Source organism: Salmo trutta, chromosome 21 (assembly GCF_901001165.1).
Source record: "Salmo trutta chromosome 21, fSalTru1.1, whole genome shotgun sequence".
NCBI classification, from domain to species: Eukaryota; Metazoa; Chordata; class Actinopteri; order Salmoniformes; family Salmonidae; genus Salmo; species Salmo trutta.
This window is the reverse complement of record NC_042977.1, coordinates 50,634,223-50,657,226: the sequence shown is the minus strand read 5'-3', so window position 1 is coordinate 50,657,226 and position 23,004 is coordinate 50,634,223. Positions and strand designations below refer to the sequence as shown.

General features: G+C 47.4%; 1 protein-coding gene and 1 long non-coding RNA gene across 4 annotated transcripts in view; both read left to right on the top strand.

Annotated features, from left to right (window-relative positions):
* The window catches only part of LOC115157645 (uncharacterized), a 999-nt gene extending 884 nt beyond the window's left edge, over window positions 1–115 (top strand). Inside the window, exons 2-3 of the long non-coding RNA XR_003868497.1 lie at window positions 27–57; window positions 102–115. This is a non-coding gene — a long non-coding RNA (uncharacterized LOC115157645). The remainder of the gene's footprint in view (window positions 1–26; window positions 58–101) is intronic.
* The window catches only part of st6galnac3 (ST6 (alpha-N-acetyl-neuraminyl-2,3-beta-galactosyl-1,3)-N-acetylgalactosaminide alpha-2,6-sialyltransferase 3), a 114,961-nt gene that overhangs the window by 30,167 nt on the left and 61,790 nt on the right, over window positions 1–23,004 (top strand). For 2 of the 3 annotated variants that reach the window (XM_029706072.1, XM_029706074.1), the window contains exon 2: window positions 17,776–17,970. In XM_029706072.1, coding sequence (XP_029561932.1) covers window positions 17,776–17,970 — 195 coding nt within the window. The remainder of the gene's footprint in view (window positions 1–17,775; window positions 17,971–23,004) is intronic. The other variant, XM_029706073.1, reaches the window with a different exon arrangement.

Below are 23,004 nucleotides of genomic sequence, written 5' to 3'. Positions count from 1 at the left end.
CTAGCTAGGAGGTTCCCACGCTCCAGGCCCCTCTTTACTCATTGGACTAGCTAGGAGGTTCCCCCGCCCAGGCCCCTCTTACTCATTGGACTAGCTAGGAGGTTCCCCACGCTCCAGTCCCTCTTTACTCATTGGACTAGCTAGGAGGTTCCCCACGCTCCAGGCCCCTCTTTACCTCTTTACTCATTGGACTAGCTAGGAGGTTCCCCACGCTCCAGGCCCCTCTTTACTCATTGGACTAGCTAGAGGTTCCCCACGCTCCAGCCCCTCTTACTCATTGGACTAGCTAGGAGGTTCCCCACGCTCCAGGCCCCTCTTTACTCATTGGACTAGCTAGGAGGTTCCCACGCTCCAGGCCCTCTACTCATTGGACTAGCTAGGAGTTCCCCACGCTCCAGGCCCCTCTTTACTCATTGGACTAGCTAGGAGGTTCCCCACGCTCCAGGCCCCTCTTTACTCATTGGACTAGCTAGGAGGTTCCCCACGCTCCAGGGGTCTCTTTACTCATTGGACTAGCTAGGAGTTCCCCACGCTCCAGGCCCCTCTTTACTCATTGACTAGCTAGGGGTTCCCACGCTCCAGGTCCCTCTTTACTCATTGGACTAGCTAGGAGGTTCCCCACGCTCCAGGGGCTCTTTACTCATTGGACTAGCTGGAGGTTCCCCCACTCCAGGCCCCTCTTACTACTCATTGGACTAGCTAGGAGGTTCCCCACGCTCCAGGTCCCTCTTTACTCATTGGACTAGCTAGGAGGTTCCCCCACGCTCCAGGCCCCTCTTTACTCATTGGACTAGCTAGGAGGTTCCCCACGCTCCAGATCCCTCTTTACTCATTGGACTAGCTAGGAGGTTCCCCACGCTCCAGCCCCTCTTACTCATTGGACTAGCTAGGAGGTTCCCCACGCTCCAGGCCCTCTTTACTCATTGGACTAGCTAGGAGGTTCCCCACGCTCCAGATCCCTCTTTACTCATTGGACTAGCTAGGAGGTTCCCCACGCTCCAGGCCCCTCTTTACTCATTGGACTGCTAGGAGGTTCCCCACGCTCCGGTCCCTCTTTTACTCATTGGACTAGCTAGGAGGTTCCCCCACGCTCCAGCCCCTCTTTACTCATTGGACTGGCTAGGAGGTTCCCCACGCTCCAGGCCCCTCTTTACTCATTGGACTAGCTAGGAGTTCCCCACGCTCCGGCCCCTCTTTACTCATTAGGACTAGGCTAGGAGGGTCCCCACGCTCCAGGTCCCTCTTTACTCATTGGACTAGCTAGGAGGTTCGCCCACGCTTCCCAGGTCCCCTCTTTACTCCGTTGGACTAGCTAGAGGTTCCCACGCGCTCAGGCCCCTCGTTTACTCATTTGGACTAGCTAGGAGGTTCCCACGCCTCCAGGCCCTCTTTACTCATTGGACTAGCTACGGAGGTTCCCCACGCTCCAGGTCCCTCTTTACTCATTGGACTAGGCTAAGAGAGGTCCCCAAGCCTCCAGGGCCCCTCTTTACTCATTGGACTAGGCCTTAGGAGGTTCCCCACGCTCCCAGCCCCTCTTGTACTCATTGGGACTAGCTAGGAGGTTCCCCACGCTCCAGGGCCACCTCTTTACTCATATGGACTAGCTAGGATCTGGTCCCCCACGCTCCAGGTCCCTCTTTACTCTCATTGGACTAGCCTAGGAGGTTCCCCACGCTCCAGAGCCCCATCTTTACTCATTGGACTAGGCTAGGAGGTCCCCACGCCCCTCCAGGCCCCTCCTTATACTCCTTGGACTAGCTAGGAGGTTCCCCAGCTCCAGGCCCCTCTTTACCTCTTACTCATTGGACTAGCTAGGAGGTTTCCCCACGCTCCAGGCCCCTCATACTCATTGGACTAGCTAGGAGGTTCCCCACCGCTCCAGGCCCCTCTATACTCATATGGACTAGCTAGGAGGTTCCCACGCTCCAGGCCCCTCTTTACTCATTGGACTAGCTAGGAGGTTCTCCACGCTCCAGGCCCCTCTTACTCATGGACTAGCTAGGAGGTTCCCCACGCTCCAGGCCCTCTTTACTCATTGGACTAGCTAGGAGGTTCCCCACGCTCCAGGTCCCCTCTTTTACTCATTGGACTAGCTAGGAGGTTCCCCACGCTCCAGGGGTCTCTTTACTCATTGGACTAGCTAGGAGGTTCCCCACGCTCCAGGCCCCTCTTTACTCATTGGACTAGCTAGGAGGTTCCCCACTGCTCCAGGCCCTCTTACTCATGGACTAGCTAGGAGGTTCCCCAGCTCCAGGCCCCTCTTTACTCATTGGACTAGCTAGGAGGTTCCCCACGCTCCAGGCCCCTCTTTACTCATTGGACTAGCTAGGAGGTTCCCCACGCTCCCGGTCCCTCTTTACCTCTTTACTCATTGGACGCTAGGAGTTCCCCACGCTCCAGGCCCCTCTTTCTCATTGGACTAGCTAGGAGGTTCCCCGCTCCAGGCCCCTCTTTACTCATTGGACTGGCTAGGAGGTTCCCCACGCTCCAGGCCCCTCTTTACTCATTGGACTAGCTAGGAGGTTCCCCACGCTCCAGGGTCTCTTTACTCATTGGACTAGCTAGGAGGTTCCCCAAGCTCCAGGTCCCTCTTTACTCATTGGACTAGCTAGGAGGTTCCCCACGCTCCAGGCCCCTCTTTACTCATTGGACTGGCTAGGAGGTTCCCCACGCTCCAGGTCCCTCTGTACTCATTGGACTAGCTAGGAGGTTCCCCACGCTCCAGGGGTCTCTTTACTCATTGGACTAGCTAGGAGGTTCCCCACGCTCCAGGGGTCTCTTTACTCATTGGACTAGCTAGGAGGTTCCCCACGCTCCAGGCTCCTCTTTACTCATTGGACTAGCTAGTAGGTTCCCCACGCTCCAGGTCCTCTCTTTACCTCTTTACTCATTGGACTAGCTAGGAGGTTCCCCACGCTCCAGGCCCCTCTTTACTCATTGGACTAGCTAGGAGGTTCCCCACGCTCCAGGGGTCTCTTTACTCATTGGACTAGCTAGGAGGTTCCCCACGCTCCAGGCCCCTCTTTACTCATTGGACTAGCTAGGAGGTTCCCCACGCTCCAGGCCCCTCTTTACCTCTTTACTCATTGGACTGGCTAGGAGGTTCCCCTCGCTCCAGGCTCCTCTTTACTCATTGGACTAGCTAGGAGGTTCCCCACGCTCCAGGCCCCTCTTTACCTCTTTACTCATTGGACTAGTTAGGAGGTTCCCCACGCTCCAGGCCCCTCTTTACTCATTGGACTAGCTAGGAGGTTCCCCACGCTCCAGGCCCCTCTTTACCTCTTTACTCATTGGACTAGCTAGGAGGTTCTCCACGCTCCAGGCCCCTCTTTACTCATTGGACTAGCTAGGAGGTTCCCCACGCTCCAGGCCCCTCTTTACTCATTGGACTAGCTAGGAGGTTCCCCACGCTCCAGGCCCCTCTTTACTCATTGGACTGGCCTGGAGGTTCCCCACGCTCCAGGCCCCTCTTTACTCATTGGACTAGCTAGGAGGTTCCCCACGCTCCAGGCCCCTCTTTACTCATTGGACTAGCTAGGAGGTTCCCCACGCTCCAGATCCCTCTTTACTCATTGGACTAGCTAGGAGGTTCCCCACGCTCCAGGCCCCTCTTTACTCATTGGACTAGCTAGGAGGTTCTCCACGCTCCAGGTCCCTCTTTACTCATTGGACTAGCTAGGAGGTTCTCCACGCTCCAGGTCCCTCTTTACCTCTTTACTCATTGGACTAGCTAGGAGGTTCCCCACGCTCCAGGGGTCTCTTTACTCATTGGACTAGCTAGGAGGTTCCCCACGCTCCAGGTCCCTCTTTACTCATTGGACTAGCTAGGAGGTTCCCCACGCTCCAGGTCCCTCTTTACTCATTGGACTGGCTAGGAGGTTCCCCACGCTCCAGGTCCCTCTTTACTCATTGGACTAGCTAGGAGGTTCCCCACGCTCCAGGTCCCTCTTTACTCATTGGACTAGCTAGGAGGTTCCCCACGCTCCAGGCCCCTCTTTACTCATTGGACTAGCTAGGAGGTTCCCCACGCTCCAGGTCCCTCTTTACTCATTGGACTGGCTAGGAGGTTCCCCACGCTCCAGGCCCCTCTTTACTCATTGGACTAGCTAGGAGGTTCCCCACGCTCCAGGTCCCTCTTTACTCATTGGACTGGCTAGGAGGTTCCCCACGCTCCAGGCCCCTCTTTACTCATTGGACTAGCTAGGAGGTTCTCCACGCTCCAGGTCCCTCTTTACTCATTGGACTAGCTAGGAGGTTCCCCACGCTCCAGGCCCCTCTTTACTCATTGGACTAGCTAGGAGGTTCCCCACGCTCCAGGCCCCTCTTTACTCATTGGACTAGCTAGGAGGTTCCCCACGCTCCAGGCCCCTCTTTACTCATTGGACTGGCTAGGAGGTTCCCCACGCTCCAGGCCCCTCTTTACTCATTGGACTAGCTAGGAGGTTCCCCACGCTCCAGGCCCCTCTTTACTCATTGGACTAGCTAGGAGGTTCCCCACGCTCCAGGCCCCTCTTTACTCATTGGACTAGCTAGGAGGTTCCCCACGCTCCAGGTCCCCTCTTTACTCATTGGACTAGCTAGGAGGTCCCCACGCTCCAGGTCCCCTTTACTCATTGGACTAGCTAGGAGGTTCCCCACGCTCCAGGCCCCTCTTACTCATTGGACTAGCTAGGAGGTTCCCCACGCTCCAGGCCCCTCTTTACTCATTGGACTAGCTAGGAGGTTCCCCACGCTCCAGGCCCTCTTTACTCATTGGACTGGCTAGGAGGTTCCCCACGCTCCAGGCCCCTCTTACTCATTGGACTAGCTAGGAGGTTCCCCACGCTCCAGGCCCCTCTTTACTCATTGGACTAGCTAGGAGGTTCCCCACGCTCCAGGTCCCTCTTTACTCATTGGACTAGCTAGGAGGTTCCCCACGCTCCAGGCCCCTCTTTACTCATTGGACTAGCTAGGAGGTTCCCCACGCTCCAGGCCCCTCTTTACTCATTGGACTAGCTAGGAGGTTCCCCACGCTCCAGGTCCCTCTATACTCATTGGACTAGCTAGGAGGTTCCCCACGCTCCAGGCCCCTCTTTACTCATTGGACTAGCTAGGAGGTTCCCCACGCTCCAGGCCCCTCTTTACTCATTGGACTAGCTAGGCGGTTCCCCACGCTCCAGGGGTCTCTTTACCCATTGGACTAGCTAGGAGGTTCCCCACGCTCCAGGCTCCTCTTTACTCATTGGACTAGCTAGGAGGTTCCCCACGCTCCAGGTCCCTCTTTACTCATTGGACTAGCTAGGAGGTTCCCCACGCTCCAGGCCCCTCTTTACTCATTGGACTAGCTAGGAGGTTCCCCACGCTCCAGGTCCCTCTTTACTCATTGGACTAGCTAGGAGGTTCCCCACGCTCCAGGGGTCTCTTTACTCATTGGACTAGCTAGGAGGTTCCCCACGCTCCAGGCCCCTCTTTACTCATTGGACTAGCTAGGAGGTTCCCCACGCTCCAGGTCCCTCTTTACTCATTGGACTAGCTAGGAGGTTCCCCACGCTCCAGGCCCCTCTTTACTCATTGGACTAGCTAGGAGGTTCCCCACGCTCCAGGCCCCTCTTTACTCATTGGACTAGCTAGGAGGTTCCCCACGCTCCAGGCCCCTCTTTACTCATTGGACTAGCTAGGAGGTTCCCCACGCTCCAGGCCCCTCTTTACTCATTGGACTAGCTAGGAGGTTCCCCACGCTCCAGGCCCCTCTTTACTCATTGGACTGGCTAGGAGGTTCCCCACGCTCCAGGCCCCTCTTTACTCATTGGACTGGCTAGGAGGTTCCCCACGCTCCAGGTCCCTCTTTACTCATTGGACTGGCTAGGAGGTTCCCCACGCTCCAGGTCCCTCTTTACTCATTGGACTAGCTAGGAGGTTCCCCACGCTCCAGGTCCCTCTTTACTCATTGGACTAGCTAGGAGGTTCCCCACGCTCCAGGCCCCTCTTTACTCATTGGACTAGCTAGGAGGTTCCCCACGCTCCAGGTCCCTCTTTACTCATTGGACTAGCTAGGAGGTTCCCCACGCTCCAGGCCCCTCTTTACCTCTTTACTCATTGGACTAGCTAGGAGGTTCCCCACGCTCCAGGCCCCTCTGTACTCATTGGACTAGCTAGGAGGTTCCCCACGCTCCAGGCCCCTCTGTACTCATTGGACTAGCTAGGAGGTTCCCCACGCTCCAGGTCCCTCTTTACCTCTGCTTTGACTCTGCGTAGGAATCTTTAGGTGTTTTCCTTTATGTCTGAGTGCTTTAAAGAGTATCTGTTTAGCTGCCTCGACATCTTCATTTTGTGTACACATTCTGTTAAATCTTATAAATTGAGACTTAATAAGACCCCTATACTTGTGTTTAGGATGATCACTAATCTTATGTAACAATGCATGTGTGTCGGTCAGGTTTGAAATATACTCTAGTTCCCAAGCGGTTTCTATCATTACGGCCTGGCATCATAAAAACTTTGGTATCAAAAAAAAAAGGACATATTTTGAGGTTATAAGTTGTGCTTCAACTGCAATCGAGGGGTGATGTCCATTCAAAATATCAATAAAATGTTCAAACTCCTCCCATCGAGTGGCACCAAACCCTCAAAGATATCATCCAAATAACGCATGAATATGCTTTTTGGATGGATGTTTTTTGCACTTGTGGAGGTCCGTCTGCTCCCAGTCGGCCATGTAAATGTTGACGTACGCAGGAGCACACTTCTTCCCCATAGCAGTACCTGAGATTTGTGGGTAATCAAATCAAATGTATTTATATAGCCCTTCTTACATCAGCTGATATCTCAAAGTGCTGTTCAGAAACCCAGCCTAAAACTCCAAACAGCGACCAATGCAGGTGTAGAAGCACGGTGGCTAGGAAAAACTCCCTAGAAAGGCCAACACCTAGGAAGAAACCTAGAGAGGAACCAGGCTATGAGGGGTGGCCAGTCCTCTTCTGGCTGTGCCGGGTGGAGATTATAACAGAACATGGTCAAGATGTTCAAATGATCATAAATGACCAGCATGGTCAAATAATAATAATCACAGTAGTTGTCGAGGGTGCAACAAGTCAGCAACTCAAGAGTAAATGTAGTGTTTAGAATCATTACATGTTAGTTCCCAGTTCTAAGAGAGAAAGGATGGCCTCATCTGCTCTATTTGGATCCCTGTATTTTTGGAAAATGTCCCTAACTGCCCTAAGTCCTAGCTGAATGTCGGTATTAGTGTATAGCGAGTCTACATCAATCGAGAATAACATTTCTCCAGAAGGATTTCTCTTAAGTTTATTAACAAATGCATAGGTATCCATGATATAGCTGGGGTGCTTCTGAGATCAGGGGTTGTAGAGAAAGGAGTCAATATACTCTGCTGCATTACATGATTCACTCCCACAATCTGAAACAATGGGACGACCAGGGGGTATCTGGAAGGGAACCGTCCATAAACCTGGTCCTTATGTATTTTAAACAATGGGACGGCCAGGGGGTATCTGGAAGGGAACCGTCCATAAACCTGGTCCTTATGTATTTTAAACAATGGGACGGCCAGGGGGTATCTGGAAGGGAACCGTCCATAAACCTGGTCCTTGTGCATTTTAAACAATGGGACGGCCAGGGGGTATCTGGAAGGGAACCGTCCATAAACCTGGGTATACTGGACTCGCTAAATGTACAGTAGCCCTTATCCAGCTATCCAGTTAGCTAAACACTCATTTAAATAACTCTGTGGGAATCAAGGTGCCTTTTTGGAAGTTTACTTGAATCACAGTGTGAAAGTTTTCAGTTACAGTAGTATAGAGCACAGAATGTCTTCCACAATAACGGCACTAAATGTACGAAATATGGATTAAGAGTACCTAATCTACAGTCAAACATAAAATAAAGTTACTAGACTGCAACTGTAAGCTTGATATCACTCAGCTAGGTATCCCTATGGAGAAACAGCATTGAAGCTAATGCAAAGTAGCTAACAGCTAACTCAATTACTCATCTTTTACTGAAACATGAAAATTATAGGTGATAAACATTTATCTTGTGTTAATAAAACAAATGTACGTAGACATTGCGTCGTACGAAAAGCTTATAAAGAAGGATGTTGAAGGATTGTAACTACTCTGTCACACTTGCACATTGCTTCACTTCTGAAACTACTTCCTGTCACATGACACAAACAGGTAAATTCTAGACTGCTGAATTTAAACTGCCACTAGGGGGTGCTAAGCAACTAACAGGTCCAGAACTCTGGGCCAGTGTGTATTTTAAACAGTCGGGTGTCACGTCCTGACCAGTAAAAGGGGGTTATTTGTTATTGTAGTTTGGTCAGGATGTGGCAGGGGGTGTTTGTTTTGTGTGTTTCGGGGTTTTAGATTTATGTTCTATATTTTCTATTTCTATGTTTATTCTAGTTTTCTATTTCTATGTTGTGTTTTTCAATTACCTCCAATTAGAGGCAGCTGGTTGCTAAACAACTAACAGGTCCAGAACTCTGGGTCTTTGTGTATTTTAAACAAGTTGGTAGAACTTTGACGCTCGAGGCCTGTCAGGGACATACAGATAATACATTTGTTTTGATGAAATCTATTTATCTTTATATAGATATTTTATGATTTATCTAGTCAAGTGTCAAGTTGAAAGGAATGCGTAATCCTCTACCTGCCTAATCCTCTACCTGCCTATCCTCTACCTACCTATCCTTTACCTACCTATCCTCTACCTACCTATCCTCTACCTACCTACCTACCTACCTACCTAATCCTCTACCTGCCTAATCCTCTATCTACCTATCCTCTACCTACCTACCTACCTACCTACCTACCTACCTACCTACCTACCTACCTACCTACCTACCTACCTACCTATCCTCTACCTACCTATCCTCTACCTACCTATCCTACCTACCTACCTAATCCTCTACCTACAATCCTCTACCTACCTATCCTCTACCTACCTATCCTCTACCTACAATCCTCTACCTACCTATCCTCTACCTACCTATCCTCTACCTACCTATCCTCTACCTACCTACCTACCTACCTACCTACCTACCTACCTAATCCTCTACCTGCCTAATCCTCTATCTACCTATCCTCTACCTACAATCCTCTACCTACCTATCCTCTACCTACCTATCCTCTACCTACCTATCCTCTACCTACCTATCCTCTACCTACCTAATCCTCTACCTACCTATCCTACCTATCCTCTACCTACCTATCCTCTACCTACCTGTCCTCTACCTACCTAATCCTCTACCTACCTATCCTCTACCTACCTATCCTACCTATCCTCTACCTACCTATCCTCTACCTACCTATCCTCTACCTACCTATCCTCTACCTACCTAATCCTCTACCTACCTATCCTCTACCTACCTATCCTCTACCTACCTATCCTCTACCTACCTAATCCTCTACCTACCTAATCCTCTACCTACCTGTCCTCTACCTACCTGTCCTCTACCTACCTATCCTCTACCTACCTAATCCTCTACCTACCTATCCTACCTATCCTCTACCTACCTATCCTCTACCTACCTATCCTCTACCTACCTATCCTCTACCTACCTATCCTCTACCTACCTGTCCTCTACCTACCTATCCTCTACCTACCTGTCCTCTACCTACAATCCTCTACCTACCTATCCTCTGCCTCATAGAACAAACTATGATAGATTTTTGATTGTGCAGCATCAGCTCCTTGTGGAATGTGTGTGTGTTTCATTTACATTTTTATATTTTAGTCATTTAGCAGATGCTCTTATCCAGAGCGACTTACAGTAGTGAATGCATACATTTCATAAATGTTTTTGTTTGTTGTACTGTGTTGATGTGTGTGACTGTGTGTGTGTGTGTGTGACTGTGTGTGTGTGTGTGTGTGTGTGTGTGTGTGTGTGTGACTGTGTGTGTGTGTGTGACTGTGTGTGTGACTGTGTGTGCGTGTGTGTGTGTGTGTGTGTGTGTGTGTGTGTGTGTGTGTGTGTGTGTGTGTGTGTGTGTGTTGTGTGTGTGTGTGTGTGTGTGTGTGTGCTAAATATCTCCAATAACAGATAGTGAACTGGAAAGACTGAGAAAATAAGCTTTAGATCCAATGAACAGGAATGAACTTTTCAGTATTCAACCCTGCTGTGAATGGATTTTATTCCGTTTTTTATTTCGCTGTGTGTTAGTTACAGAGGAGAGGTGTTAGTTACAGAGGAGAGGTGCTAGTTACAGAGGAGAGGTGCTAGTTACAGAGGAGAGGAGAGGTGTTAGTTACAGAGGAGAGGTGTTAGTTACAGAGGAGAGGTGTTAGTTACAGAGGAGAGGTGTTAGTTACAGCGGAGAGGTGCTAGTTACAGAGGAGAGGTGCTAGTTACAGAGGAGAGGTGTTAGTTACAGAGGAGAGGTGTTAGTTACAGAGGAGAGGTGCTAGTTACAGAGGAGAGGTGTTAGTTACAGAGGAGAGGTGTTAGTTACAGAGGAGAGGTGCTAGTTACAGAGGAGAGGTGCTAGTTACAGAGGAGAGGTGTTAGTGACAGAGGAGAGGTGCTAGTTACAGAGGAGAGGTGCTAGTTACAGAGGAGAGGTGTTAGTTACAGAGAGGTGAGGTGTTAGTTACAGAGGAGAGGTGTTAGTTACAGAGGAGAGGTGTTAGTTACAGAGGAGAGGTGCTAGTTACAGAGAAGAGGTTTTAGTTACAGAGAGGTGCTAGTTACAGAGGAGAGGTGTTAGTTACAGAGGAGAGGTGTTAGTTACAGAGGAGAGGTGTTAGTTACAGAGGAGAGGTGTTAGTTACAGAGGAGAGGTGCTAGTTACAGAGGAGAGGTGTTAGTTACAGAGGAGAAGTGTTAGTTACAGAGGAGAGGTGTTAGTTACAGAGGAGAGGTGTTAGTTACAGAGGAGAGGTGTTAGTTACAGAGGAGAGGTGTTAGTTACAGAGGAGAGGTGTTAGTTACAGAGGAGAGGTGTTAGTTACAGAGGAGAGGTGTTAGTTACAGAGGAGAGGTGCTAGTTACAGAGGAGAGGTGAGGTGTTAGTTACAGAGGAGAGGTGCTAGTTACAGAGGAGAGTTGCTAGTTACAGAGGAGAGATGCTAGTTACAGAGGAGAGGTGTTAGTTACAGAGGAGAGGTGCTAGTTACAGAGGAGAGGTGTTAGTTACAGAGGAGAGGAGAGCTGCTAGTTACAGAGGAGAGGTGCTAGTTACAGAGGAGAGGTGCTAGTTACAGAGGAGAGGTGCTAGTTACAGAGGAGAGGTGAGGTGTTAGTTACAGAGGACAGTTGGTAGTTACAGAGGAGAGGTGCTAGTTACAGAGGAGAGGTGCTAGTTACATAGGAGAGGTGTTAGTTACAGAGGAGAGGTGTTAGTTACAGAGGAGAGGTGTTAGTTACAGAGGAGAGGTGCTAGTTACAGAGGAGAGGTGTTAGTTACAGAGGAGAGGTGCTAGTTACAGAGGAGAGGAGAGTTGTTAGTTACAGAGGAGAGGTGTTAGTTACAGAGGAGAGGTGCTAGTTACAGAGGAGAGGTGTTAGTTACAGAGGTGAGGTGTTAGTTACAGAGGAGAGGTGTTAGTTACAGAGGAGAGATGTTAGTTACAGAGGTGAGGTGTTAGTTACAGAGGAGAGGTGCTAGTTACAGAGGAGAGGTGCTAGTTACAGAGGAGAGGTGTTAGTTACAGAGGAGAGGTGTTAGTTACAGAGGAGAGGTGTTAGTTACAGAGGAGAGGTGTTAGTTACAGAGGAGAGGTGTTAGTTACAGAGGAGAGGTGTTAGTTACAGAGGAGAGGAGAGGTGTTAGGTACAGAGGAGAGGTGCTAGTTACAGAGGAGAGGTGCTAGTTACAGAGGAGAGGTGCTAGTTACAGAGGAGAGGTGCTAGTTACAGAGGAGAGGTGCTAGTTACAGAGGAGAGGTGTTAGTTACAGAGGAGAGGTGCTAGTTACAGAGGAGAGGTGCTAGTTACAGAGGAGAGGTGTTAGTTACAGAGGAGAGGTGTTAGTTACAGAGGAGAGGTGTTAGTTACAGAGGAGAGGTGCTAGTTACAGAGGAGAGGTGAGGTGTTAGTTACAGAGGAGAGGTGTTAGTTACAGAGGAGAGGTGCTAGTTACAGAGGAGAGTTGCTAGTTACAGAGGAGAGGTGTTAGTTACAGAGGAGAGGAGAGGTGTTAGTTACAGAGGAGAGGTGCTAATTACAGAGGAGAGGTGTTAGTTACAAAGGAGAGGTGCTAGTTACAGAGGAGAGGTGTTAGTTACAGAGGAGAGGAGAGATGCTAGTTACAGAGGAGAGGTGCTAGTTACAGAGGAGAGGTGCTAGTTACAGAGGAGAGGTGAGGTGCTAGTTACAGAGGAGAGGTGTTAGTTACAGAGGAGAGGTGCTAGTTACAGAGGAGAGGTGTTAGTTACAGAGGAGAGGAGAGGTGTTAGTTACAGAGGAGAGGTGTTAGTTACAGAGGAGAGGTGTTAGTTACAGAGGAGAGGTGTTAGTTACAGAGGAGAGGTGCTAGTTACAGAGGAGAGGTGTTAGTTACAGAAGAGAGGTGCTAGTTACAGAGGAGAGGTGCTAGTTACAGAGGAGAGGTGCTAGTTACAGAGGAGAGGTGCTAGTTACAGAGGAGAGGTGTTAGTTACAGAGGAGAGGTGTTAGTTACAGAGGAGAGGTGCTAGTTACAGAGGAGAGGTGTTAGTTACAGAGGAGAGGTGCTAGTTACAGAGGAGATGTGAGGTGTTAGTTACAGAGGAGAGGTGCTAGTTACAGAGGAGAGGTGCTAGTTACAGAGGAGAGGTGAGGTGTTAGTTACAGAGGAGAGGTGCTAGTTACAGAGGAGAGGTGCTAGTTACAGAGGAGAGGTGTTAGTTACAGAGGAGAGGTGCTAGTTACAGAGGAGAGGTGTTAGTTACAGAGGAGAGATGCTAGTTACAGAGGAGAGGTGTTAGTTACAGAGGAGAGGTGCTAGTTACAGAGGAGAGGTGCTAGTTACAGAGAAGAGGAGAGGTGTTAGTTACAGAGAAGAGGTGCTAGTTACAGAGGAGAGGTGCTAGTTACAGAGGGGAGGTGCTAGTTACAGAGGAGAGGTGTTAGTTACAGAGGAGAGGTGCTAGTTACAGAGGTGAGGTGCTAGTAACAGAGGAGAGGTGCTAGTTACAGAGGAGACGTGCTAGTTACAGAGGAGAGGTGTTAGTTACAGAGGAGAGGTGCTAGTTACAGAGGAGAGGTGTTAGTTACAGAGGAGAGGAGAGGTGTTAGTTACAGAGGAGAGGTGCTAGTTACAGAGGAGAGGTGTTAGTTACAGAGGAGAGGTGCTAGTTACAGAGGAGAGGTGCTAGTTACAGAGGAGAGGTGCTAGTTACAGAGGAGAGGTGCTAGTTACAGAGAGGTGTTAGTTACAGAGGAGAGGTGTTAGTTACAGAGGAGAGGTGTTAGTTACAGAGGAGAGGTGCTAGTTACAGAGGAGAGGTGTTAGTTACAGAGGAGAGGTGCTAGTAACAGAGGAGAGGTGCTAGTTACAGAGGAGAGGTGTAGTTACAGAGGAGAGGTGTTAGTTACAGAGGAGAGGTGAGGTGCTAGTTTACAGAGGAGAGGTGTTAGTTACAGAGGAGAGGTGCTAGTTACAGAGGAGAGGTGTTAGTTACAGAGGAGAGGTGCTAGTTACAGAGGAGAGGTGTTAGTTACAGAGGAGAGGTGTTAGTTACAGAGGAGAGGTGCTAGTTACAGAGGAGAGGTGTTAGTTACAGAGGAGAGGTGATAGTTACAGAGGAGAGGTGATAGTTACAGAGGAGAGGTGTTAGTTACAGAGGAGAGGTGCTAGTTACAGAGGAGAGGAGAGGTGTTAGTTACATAGGAGAGGTGCTAGTTACAGAGGAGAGGTGCTAGTTACAGAGGAGAGGTGCTAGTTACAGAGGAGAGGTGCTAGTTACAGAGGAGAGGTGTTAGTTACAGAGGAGAGATGCTAGTTACAGAGGAGAGGTGCTAGTTACAGAGGAGAGGTGCTAGTTACAGAGGAGAGGTGCTAGTTACAGAGGAGAGGTGTTAGTTACAGAGGAGAGGAGAGGTGTTAGTTACAGAGGAGAGGTGCTAGTTACAGAGGAGAGGTGTTAGTTACAGAGGAGAGGTGCTAGTTACAGAGGAGAGGTGTTAGTTACAGAGGAGAGGAGAGGTGCTAGTTACAGAGGAGAGGTGCTAGTTACAGAGGAGAGGTGTTAGTTACTGAGGAGAGGTGCTAGTTACAGAGGAGAGGTGTTAGTTACAGAGGAGAGGTGCTAGTTACAGAGGAGAGGTGCTAGTTACAGAGGAGAGGTGCTAGTTACAGAGGAGAGGTGCTAGTTACAGAGGAGAGGTGTTAGTTACAGAGGAGAGGTGCTAGTTACAGAGGAGAGGTGCTAGTTACAGAGGAGAGGTGCTAGTTACAGAGGAGAGATGCTAGTTACAGAGGAGAGGTGTTAGTTACAGAGGAGAGGTGCTAGTTACAGAGGAGAGGTGCTAGTTACAGAGGAGAGGTGCTAGTTACAGAGGAGAGGTGCTAGTTACAGAGGAGAGGTGTTAGTTACAGAGGAGAGGTGTTAGTTACAGAGGAGAGGTGAGGTGTTAGTTACAGAGGAGAGGTGTTAGTTACAGAGGAGAGGTGTTAGTTACAGAGGAGAGGTGCTAGTTACAGAGGAGAGGTGTTAGTTACAGAGGAGAGGAGAGGTGTTAGTTACAGAGGAGAGGTGTTAGTTACAGAGGAGAGGTGTTAGTTACAGAGGAAAGGTGTTAGTTACAGAGGAGAGGTGCTAGTTACAGAGGAGAGGTGCTAGTTACAGAGGAGAGGTGCTAGTTACAGAGGAGAGGAGAGGTGTTAGTTACAGAGGAGAGGTGTTAGTTACAGAGGAGAGGTGCTAGTTACAGAAGAGAGGAGTTAGTTACAGAGGAGAGGTGTTAGTGACAGAGGAGAGGAGAGGTGTTAGTTACAGAGGAGAGGTGTTAGTTACAGAGGAGAGGTGCTAGTTACAGAGGAGAGGTGTTAGTTACAGAGGAGAGGTGTTAGTTACAGAGGAGAGGAGAGGTGTTAGTTACAGAGGAGAGGTGCTAGTTACAGAGGAGAGGTGTTAGTTACAGAGGAGAGGTGTTAGTGACAGAGGAGAGGAGAGGTGTTAGTTACAGAGGAGAGGTGCTAGTTACAGAGGAGAGGTGCTAGTAACAGAGGAGAGGTGTTAGTTACAGAGGAGAGGTGCTAGTTACAGAAGAGAGGTGTTAGTTACAGAGGAGAGGTGTTAGTTACAGAGGAGAGGTTCTAGTTACAGAGGAGAGGTGTTATTTACAGAGGAGAGGTGCTAGTTACAGAGGAGAGGTGTTAGTTACAGAGGAGAGGTGTTAGTTACAGAGGAGAGGTGCTAGTTACAGAGGAGAGGTGCTAGTTACAGAGGAGAGGTGCTAGTTACAGAGGAGAGGTGCTAGTTACAGAGGAGAGATGCTAGTTACAGAGGAGAGGTGCTAGTTACAGAGGAGAGGTGTTAGTTACAGAGGAGAGGTGTTAGTTACAGAAGAGAGGTGCTAGTTACAGAGGAGAGGTGCTAGTTACAGAGGAGAGGTGTTAGTTACAGAGGAGAGGTGTTAGTTACAGAGGAGAGGTGCTAGTTACAGAGGCGAGGTGCTAGTTACAGAGGAGAGGTGCTAGTTACAGAGGAGAGGTGCTAGTTACAGAGGAGAGGTGCTAGTTACAGAGGAGAGGTGTTAGTTACAGAGGAGAGGTGCTAGTTACAGAGGAGAGGTGAGGTGTTAGTTACAGAGGAGAGGTGTTAGTTACAGAGGAGAGATGAGGTGTTAGTTACAGAGGAGAGGTGTTAGTTACAGAGGAGAGGTGCTAGTTACAGAGGAGAGGTGTTAGTTACGAGGAGAGATGCTACTTACAGGGAGAGGTGTTAGTTACAGAGGAGAGGAGAGCTGCTAGTTACAGAGGAGAGGTGTTAGTTACAGAGGAGAGGTGTTAGTTACAGAGGAGAGGAGAGCTGCTAGTTACAGAGGAGAGGTGTTAGTTACAGAGGAGAGGTGTTAGTTACAGAGGAGAGGTGAGGTGTTAGTTACAGAGGAGAGGTGTTAGTTACAGAGGAGAGGTGCTAGTTACAGAGGAGAGGTGTTAGTTACAGAGGAGAGATGCTACTTACAGAGGAGAGGTGTTAGTTACAGAGGAGAGGAGAGCTGCTAGTTACAGAGGAGAGGTGTTAGTTACAGAGGAGAGGTGTTAGTTACAGAGGAGAGGAGAGCTGCTAGTTACAGAGGAGAGGTGTTAGTTACAGAGGAGAGGTGTTAGTTACAGAGGAGAGGTGTTAGTTACAGAGGAGAGGTGTTAGTTACAGAGGAGAGGTGTTAGTTACAGAGGAGAGGTGTTAGTTACAGAGGTGAGATGTTAGTTAAAGAGGAGAGGTGTTAGTTACAGAGGAGAGGTGTTAGTTACAGAGGAGAGGTGTTAGTTACAGAGGAGAGGTGTTAGTTACAGAGGAGAGGTGTTAGTGACAGAGGAGAGGTGCTAGTTACAGAAGAGAGGAGAGGTGCTAGTTACAGAGGAGAGGTGTTAGTTACAGAGGAGAGGTGCTAGTTACAGAGGAGAGGTGCTAGTTACAGAGGAGAGGTGCTAGTTACGGAGGAGAGGTGTTAGTTACAGAGGAGAGGTTCTAGTTACAGAGGAGAGGTGTTATTTACAGAGGAGAGGTGCTAGTTACAGAGGAGAGGTGTTAGTTACAGAGGAGAGGTGTTAGTTACAGAGGAGAGGTGCTAGTTACAGAGGAGAGGTGCTAGTTACAGAGGAGAGGTGCTAGTTACAGAGGAGAGGTGCTAGTTACAGAGGAGAGGTGCTAGTTACAGAGGAGAGGTGTTAGTTACAGAGGAGAGGTGCTAGTTACAGAGGAGAGGTGCTAGTTACAGAGGAGAGGTGTTAGTTACAGAGGAGAGGTGTTAGTTACAGAGGAGAGGTGCTAGTTACAGAGGCGAGGTGCTAGTTACAGAGGAGAGGTGCTAGTTACAGAGGAGAGGTGCTAGTTACAGAGGAGAGGTGCTAGTTACAGAGGAGAGGTGCTAGTTACAGAGGAGAGGTGTTAGTTACAGAGGAGAGGTGTTAGTTACAGAGGAGAGGTGTTAGTTACAGAGGAGAGGTGTTAGTTACAGAGACGAGATGTGCTAGTTACAGAGGAGAGGTGAGGTGTTAGTTACAGAGGAGAGGTGTTAGTTACAGAGGAGAGGTGAGGTGTTAGTTACAGAGGAGAGGTGTTAGTTACAGAGGAGAGGTGCTAGTTACAGAGGAGAGGTGTTAGTTACAGAGGAGAGATGCTACTTACAGAGGAGAGGTGTTAGTTACAGAGGAGAGGAGAGCTGCTAGTTACAGAGGAGAGGTGTTAGTTACAGAGGAGAGGTGTTAGTTACAGAGGAGAGGAGAGCTGCTAGTTACAGAGGAGAGGTGTTAGTTACAGAGGAGAGGTGTTAGTTACAGAGGAGAGGTGTTAGTTACAGAGGAGAGGTGTTAGTTACAGAGGAGAGGTGTTAGTTACAGAGGAGAGGTGTTAGTTACAGAGGTGAGATGTTAGTTAAAGAGGAGAGGTGTTAGTTACAGAGGAGAGGTGTTAGTTACAGAGGAGAGGTGCTAGTTACAGAGGAGAGGTGCTAGTTACAGAGGAGAGGTGCTAGTTACAGAGGAGAGGTGCTAGTTACAGAGGAGAGGTGCTAGTTACAGAGGAGAGGTGCTAGTTACGGAGGAGAGGTACTAGTCTCTCATCTCTCTGCCCTCTTCTCTTCCCCTGTCCTCTCCTCTCTCCTCTCCATTTCCCCTCTAGAAGAAGTCGGTGATAGCCACCAGTCTGATCGCGGTGGTGTCTCTCTTTGTCGTGGTGGTCAACTACTCAGAGAAGCCATACTTCCTCCTCGAACCAGTCTTCGGACAAACCTTCAGCAGCCACTGGATGTTCTCCCGACAGACTCACAAGGCCTTCAAACCTCACCTGGGATACATCAGCGTCCCTAAGCAGGAGGTGAGGAAAACACACACACACACACACGAAGAACAAACACACAGATACTAATTCAAGTGTACACTGAGTGTACAAAACATTAAGAACACCTGCTCTTTCCATGACATAGACTGGCTAGGGTGAATCCAGGTGAAAGATATGATCCCTTATCCTAACAGAATTTCAATACGTTTTTTAATAAAGAAGGGCATTCAACATACAATACACGGCACTTACACAAATGACTGACGATTGGCTGAGAGAAATTGATAATAAAAAAAAAAGATTTTGGGGACTGTTTTGTTAGACTTCAGTGCGGCTTTTTGACATTATCGAGGAAGCACAGTTCCCGCTCAGCCCAGTCAAAACTGTTCGCTGCTCTGGCACCCCAATGGTGGAACAAGCTCCCTCACGACGCCAGGACAGCGGAGTCAATCACCACCTTCCGGAGACACCTGAAACCCCACCTCTTTAAGGAATACCTGGGATAGGATATAGTAATCCTTCTACCCCCCCTTTAAAAGATTTAGATGCACTATTGTAAAGTGGTTGTTCCACTGGATATCATAAGGTGAATGCACCAATTTGTAAGTCGCTCTGGATAAGAGCGTCTGCTAAATGACTTAAATGTAAATGTAAATGTAGAGGGGTGTTTGTTTAGATTAGTCCGGGGTTTTTGGTTAGGTTCTATGTTGTGTATTTCTATGTCTGATCTAGGGTGTTTAGTTCTATGTTTAGTTAATTGGGATTGGGGCCTTCAATTGGAGGCAGCTGTTTCTCGTTGCCTCTGATTGAAGGTCCTATATATAGGGGTGTATTCTAACAGCATGTTTGACACACAACCTGTATTAAGCATGCAAAGCACTTCCTCCTACCCTCCTCCTTGATTTCCTGCTTAATGTTATTATTACAATTATTCATATAGTTATTATTATAATAATAAGTCATCCTCATTAGTAGGCTTAGTACACGAGTAGACTCCCTCGTATAACCACCATCGAAAAATTCAGCAATTGTATTGTCCTGCTCATAGTCCATCAATAGTCTATTGTCCTGCTCATAGTCCATCAATACTCTATTGTCCTGCTGATCGTCCATCAATAGTCCATTGTCCTGCTGGTCGTCCATCAATAGTCTATTGTCCTGCTGGTCATCCATCAATAGTCTATTGTCCTGCTGGTCATCCATCAATAGTCTATTGTCCTGCTGGTCATCCATCAATAGTCTATTGTCCTGCTGGTCGTCCATCAATAGTCTATTGTCCTGCTGGTCGTCCATCAATAGTCTATTGTCCTGCTCATCGTCCATCAATAGTCTATTGTCCTGCTGATCGTCTATCAATACTCTATTGTCCTGCTGATCGTCCATCAATAGTCTATTGTCCTGCTGATCGTCCATCAATAGTCTATTGTCCTGCTGATTGTCCAGAGTCTATTGTCCTACTGATCGTCCGTCAATAGTCTATTGTCCTGCTGATTGTCCAGAGTCTATTGTCCTGCTGATCGTCCATCAATAGTCTATTGTCCTGCTGGTCGTCCATCAAGAGTCTATTGTCCTGCTGATCGTCCATCAAGAGTCTATTGTCCTGCTGGTCGTCCATCAATAGTCTATTGTCCTGCTGGTCGTCCATTAATAGTCTATTGTCCTGCTGAGCGTCCATCAATAGTCTATTGTCCTGCTGATCGTCCATCAAGAGTGGATGACTTATTTTGTATTCCGATTCATTGAATGAATAGGTTAGGCTGTCCAACCGTTTCCAGCTGACCCACAGCTCTGCATCGTACACACAGTAAACTTTCACTCTGCTGTTAATGTTGAAAAGAAGAGGGTCCCAAGCTTTCTGCAGGTGGACATTTTATTCATCAACAATTACAGTAGTACATGGAGCGAGGGGCACGCCCAACAGCCATTCACACGGCGCGTGTCGACCAATACTCTGCCCAGCCCAGATTGAAGCCATCGTCTCCCCTCTCGTCATCTTGAACAAGTCATTCTCTGGCTGACTCTACCAATGACACCAGATGTTTCTTTCTATAGTGTTTCTCTATTCAGTCTCACAACAACTTCCATAAATCATTATGTATAATCATTAGTATAATCATGACTTATAATCATGGCTTATAATCGTTAGTATAATCATTACTTATAATCATTAGTATAATCATTACTTATAATCATTAGTATAATCATTAGTATAATCATTAGTATAATCATTACTTATAATCATTAGTATAATCATGACTTATAATCATTAGTATAATCATTAGTATAATCATTAGTATAATCATGACTTATAATCATTAGTATAATCATTAGTATAATCATTAGTATAATCATTACTTATAATCATTAGTATAATCATTAGTATAATCATTAGTATAATCATTACTTATAATCATTAGTATAATCATTAGTATAATCATTAGTATAATCATTAGTATAATCATTACTTATAATCATTAGTATAATCATTAGTATAATCATTAGTATAATCATTACTTATAATCATTAGTATAATCATTACTTATAATCATTAGTATAAACATTAGTATAATCATTAGTATAATCATTACTTATAATCATTAGTATAATCATTACTTATAATCATTAGTATAATCATTAGTATAATCATTACTTATAATCATTAGTATAATCATTAGTATAATCATTAGTATAAACATTAGTATAATCATTAGTATAATCATTACTTATAATCATTAGTATAATCATTACTTATAATCATTAGTATAATCATTAGTATAATCATTACTTATAATCATTAGTATAATCATTAGTATAATCATTACTTATAATCATTAGTATAATCATTAGTATAATCATTAGTATAATCATTACGTATAATCATTACTTATAATCATTAGTATAATCATTAGTATAATCATGACTTATAATCATTAGTATAATCATTAGTATAATCATTAGTATAATCATGACTTATAATCATTAGTATAATCATTAGTATAATCATGACTTATAATCATTAGTATAATCATTAGTATAATCATTAGTATAATCATGACTTATAATCATTAGTATAATCATTAGTATAATCATTAGTATAATCATTAGTATAATCATTAGTATAATCATAAGAAGCATTCTTTCTCTGTGGTTACAGGGTTAAAACAGAAGCATTCATTCCAAGTGCCACTGTCACGCCCTGGCCATAGAGAGGGTTTTATTCTCTATTTTGGTTAGGCCAGGGTGTGATTAGGGTGGGCATTCTGTGTCCTTTTTTTCTATGTTTTGTATTACTTTGTTTTGGCCGGGTATGGTTCTCAATCAGGGACAGCTGTATATCGTTGTCTCTGATTGGGAGCCATACTTAGGTCAGCCTGTTTTCCTTTGGGTTTTGTGGGTGGTTACTTTCTGTTTAGTTGATGATGTTCCTGACAGAACTGTTTGGCTGTTGTTCGTTTTCTTGTTTTGTTTAAAGTGGTCTATTAAAAGTTTATGATGAGCACTCAACATGCTGCGCCTCGGGTCTACTCCCTTCGACGGCCGTTACAGCCACGCCCTGATCTGTATCACCTGTCCTTGTGCTCGTCTCCACCCCCCTCCAGGTGTCGCCCATCTTCCCCACTTATCCTCTGAGTATTTATACCTGTGTTTTCTGTCTGTTTGTGCCAGTTCGTCTTGTTTTGTTCAAGCTTACCAGCATTTGTCCTGTCAGCGCCTGTCTTTTGTCAGCCTCTCTTTTTTCTCATCCTCCTGGTTTTTGACCCGTGCCTGTCCTGACCCTGTACCTGACCTCTCTGCCTGTCCCTGAGCCTGCCTGCCGTCCTGTACTTTTGCTCCACCTCTGGATTATCGACCCCTGCCTGCTTTGACCTGTCGTTTACCTACCCCCTGTTGTTACAATAAACATCGTTACTTCACACAGTCTGCATTTGAATCTTACCTTGATATTAAGTGTTTTTAAGCTTAGGGCTATGGTTTTGGGAAGGCTTAAAACCAAATGATTTAAAAAACAACTCGTCGTTACCATCAGGTATCGTCAGTATTCACGCAGCTTGGTCTATTTCTAGTTGTCAGACTGGCTCCTACCCTCGCTGAGATGACTGACAGCAGCATTCACACACGCCCAGCTGTTAGACTATTATTCTCTTGTAAATGAATGGAGGTGTGAAATTTTTCAGTCCAAGAGTCTCTCTCTCCTCTCACACTATAGAGTTCTACATCGGGCAAGACAATCAGCCTGCGGGTGGTCCAAATCAAATCAAATCAAATGTATTTATATAGCCCTTCTTACATCAGCTGATATCTCAAAGTCCTGTACAGAAACCCAGCCTAAAACCCCAAACAGCAAGCAATGCAGGTGTAGAAGCACGGTGGCTAGGAAAAACTCCCTAGAAAGGCCAGAACCTAGGAAGAAACCTAGAGAGGAACCAGGCTCTGAGGGGTGGCTAGGAAAAACTCCCTAGAAAGGCCAAAACCTAGGAAGAAACCTAGAGAGGAACCAGGCTCTGAGGGGTGGCTAGGAAAAACTCCCTAGAAAGGCCAAAACCTAGGAAGAAACCTAGAGAGGAACCAGGCTATGAGGGGTGGCCAGTCCTCTTCTGGCTGTGCTGGGTAGAGAGGAACCAGGCTATGAGGGGTGGCCAGTTCTCTTCTGGCTGTGCCAGGTGGAGATTAGAAACCTAGAGAGGAACCAGGCTCTGAGGGGTGGCCAGTCCTCTTCTGGCTGTACTGGGTAGAGAGGAACCAGGCTCTGAGGGGTGGCTAGGAAAAACTCCCTAGAAAGGCCAGAACCTAGGAAGAAACCTAGAGAGGAACCAGGCTCTGAGGGGTGGCCAGTCCTCTTCTGGCTGTACTGGGTAGAGAGGAACCAGGCTATGAGGGGTGGCCAGTCCTCTTCTGGCTGTGCTGGGTAGAGAGGAACCAGGCTCTGAGGGGTGGCCAGTCCTCTTCTGGCTGTGCTGGGTGGAGATTAGAAACCTAGAGAGGAACCAGTCTCTGAGGGGTGGCCAGTCCTCTTCTGGCTGTGCTGGGTAGAGAGGAACCAGGCTCTGAGGGGTGGCCAGTCCTCTTCTG